The following is a 2652-nucleotide window of genomic DNA, read 5'->3' as shown; positions in this document are numbered from 1 at the left end:
GCTAGGACTGAATTGCGGGACTTACAGCCATACTTCACTTTTCCCAGGGTTTTTCTTTTCGAAACAGGGTCTTGCTCTGTTGCCCAGGCTGGAGTACAGTTGATACAATCATGACTCACTGCAGCCTCAATCTCCCAAGCATAAATGATCCTCCCACTTCAGCCTCCCCAGTAGCTGGGACCACAGGCGTGCACTACCATGCCAGGCTAATTGTTTAAAACAATTTTTTGTAGAGACAGGGTCTCATCATGTTGCCCTGGCTGGTCTTGACCTACTGGGCTCAAGTGATCCTCCTGCCTTGGCCTCCCAAAGTGCTGGGATTACAGGCGTGAGCCACCGCGCCCGGCCACACTTTTCCAAATTGTAAGCACCTAGGAGGGCCCTAGGCCTCATCGGCTCCATTGTGCAGTGGCCACTGTTCAAAGAGGTGGGCAAAGGGCTGCTGCCAGAGGCCTGGGCTGCACACGCCCTGCCTAGCTCTCAGGGGAGCCAGCTCCCTGCTCCACACCCCTACGCAGCAGCCCCTCTCCTCCCCTCGCGGGTCTGTGCAGCCAGCAGCCTCCCAACATGCGCCAGCCTCCTCACTGGATGCCAGCCTTCCTTGTCCCCAGATGCTGGCATGGAGGCAGGGTTCCACTCTGCTTGCCTGTGCCCACAGAGCCTAGAACAGCAGGGCCACTGCCTTCTCTCCCCCGCGGGTATAGGCCCCCGCCCCTACTGCCTGCAGAATGCCGGGGACTCATGCACCATGAGAACTTCTGACCATGAGAACTTTGACTTCCGGATTTGGGGGATCTGCCCAGGTGAACAAATCAGCTCTGAAATTCATCACTTTCTTCGGGCCCCTGCCTGTCCTGTTCCAGGCCCAAGCCTACAGAAGGAAGAGGAAAGTCCGCTTAGCAAATCGGGGAGGCTCCCCCACTGCCAGAAGCCCTGGCTCAAGGGCTGGGCCATACTCCCTTATCTCCTGGGGCGTTCGTGGGAATTGAGGGGTTTTGTTTGTTTGTTTTTGAGACAGGGTCTGGCTCTGTCTCCCAGGCTGGAGTGCAGTGGCTTGATCACGGCTCACTGTAGCCTCTACCTCCTGGGCTCAAGTGATCCTCCCACCTCGGCCTCCAAAAGTGCTGGGATTACAGGCATGAGCCACCTCGCCCAGCTGAGGGTTCCTAAGCAGTGGATCTTCAAATAGTACCCGGGATGGAAAATTCCTGCTGGGGCTTCCTAATTTCCTGAAAGCACAGAGTGGGGCAAGCACCCTCAGGCTAAAGGAGGGGTTACTGTCAGGAGGGAGGGAGTGGGCCAGGGTCTTGCTAAGGGAGGCATGTGGGGCCAGCTGGGCTTCCAGAGGTCGCCAGAGCCAGTGGCCTGCCCGGCTGCCCCACGCCCTCAGTGCAACTGGGACACTCTGCTCTTTGGGGCTGGCACGGATGCGCCTGAGCACCCCAGAGGCCAGCCCGGGCGGCAGCACCTGGGAGGGAGCTGGACGACAGCAGCTGCAGGCTGTCCAGGGCTCCATCCTCGTACAGGGCCAGCTTCTGGACCATCTTCTGTCGGGCAGGGTTGATGATAATCTGCGGTGGCTCTGATGATGACGATGCAGAGCTGCCCAGGGCCAGTCCTGGGGTGGAGATAGCACTCCCTTAGCCTCATGCTGCGTCTCCCCAACCCCCAGCCTAGCACCCTGCCTCCCTGGCCTCAGGCCTGAATTCCTCAGAGAAGTCCAAGGGCAGGGCCCAGCTCTCAGGCTACCCGTGACAGAGCACTCCTTGTTCCCAGCCTTCAGGAATGGGGTTGGGAGAGGGCTGGAGAGCAAGCTCCACCTGGGGAGGACGTGGCCTGGGGAGGGGCAACCAGGCTTGCTAAGGACACAGTGAGCTGAACACCCGGCCCTGGTTCTCTTCTAGAAGGCTGGGGTGGGGACTACAGAGGCTTTGGTCCAAGGAGGTCCTGGTCCCTCTCCTGGGAACCCATCTCCCCAGCTACCTTCCACAGCTGTAGGCCGGAACCCTGGGCCACTCCCCCAGCTCGATTCTCCCGCGGTGTCCCCCTGAGGACAGCTGGCCTCCCCGAGGGGTGCTGGGCCCAGAGGGCAGCTCGGAGTCAAGTGCCACGAGCGCAGGGCAGCAGAGAGGCCGCCCAAGCTCTCATCACTCTCCACAGGCTGGTTGAGGCCTCTCTGGAGCTGCTCCACCGCCTGCACACTGGCTCCTGACGGTGCTGCCAGGGGCTGCCATGGGGCAGCCCCACTGTGGGCACCACCAGTGCTGGACACATAGGAGTTCTCCTGCGGGGAAGGGGGGATGCAGCTGGCGGCCTCCGAATGCCTGGGCACCCCCGCCACTACTGCCTGCAGCTTCTCTAGCCTCTCGTACACCTGCAAAGTGGAAAAGAGGGACTCTCAGGGTGAGATGGCAGCCCTCGCCGGTCACCCCGTGGGCAAACCACAGGGCTGCTCCAGGCCATCCGTGACCTGCCTTGGGGCTCTAAAACGGCACACCCTGCAGTTGGGAACGCTCTGCCCCTTGCCCCTCTGTTCCCATCATAGGGAGTGCTAAGAACCGCGGCTGCCAAAGGCAAGGACTGAGAATGACCTCTTTCTCTTCTACAAAGTGAATCTCACTGCCCCGCTGCCCTCAGACGGGGCCTCTCCAT

The 2652-nt window shown here is 60.7% G+C and overlaps 1 protein-coding gene across 1 annotated transcript; it reads right to left on the bottom strand.

Moving 5' to 3' along the window:
* On the bottom strand, positions 1-2397 carry LOC111533933 (interleukin-1 receptor-associated kinase 1-like; the record flags this gene model as incomplete). The annotated part of the gene is made up of 3 exons (XM_026450034.1): positions 1-871; positions 1469-1618; positions 1984-2397. Coding segments are annotated over 3 exons (623 nt in total), but the record flags the coding sequence as incomplete, so codon positions are not given.
* Between the last annotated feature and the right edge of the window lie 255 nt (positions 2398-2652).

This window comes from Piliocolobus tephrosceles, unplaced genomic scaffold (genome assembly GCF_002776525.5).
Source record: "Piliocolobus tephrosceles isolate RC106 unplaced genomic scaffold, ASM277652v3 unscaffolded_10692, whole genome shotgun sequence".
Taxonomy (NCBI): Eukaryota; Metazoa; Chordata; class Mammalia; order Primates; family Cercopithecidae; genus Piliocolobus; species Piliocolobus tephrosceles.
This window is presented reverse-complemented; position numbering and strand designations above follow the sequence as displayed.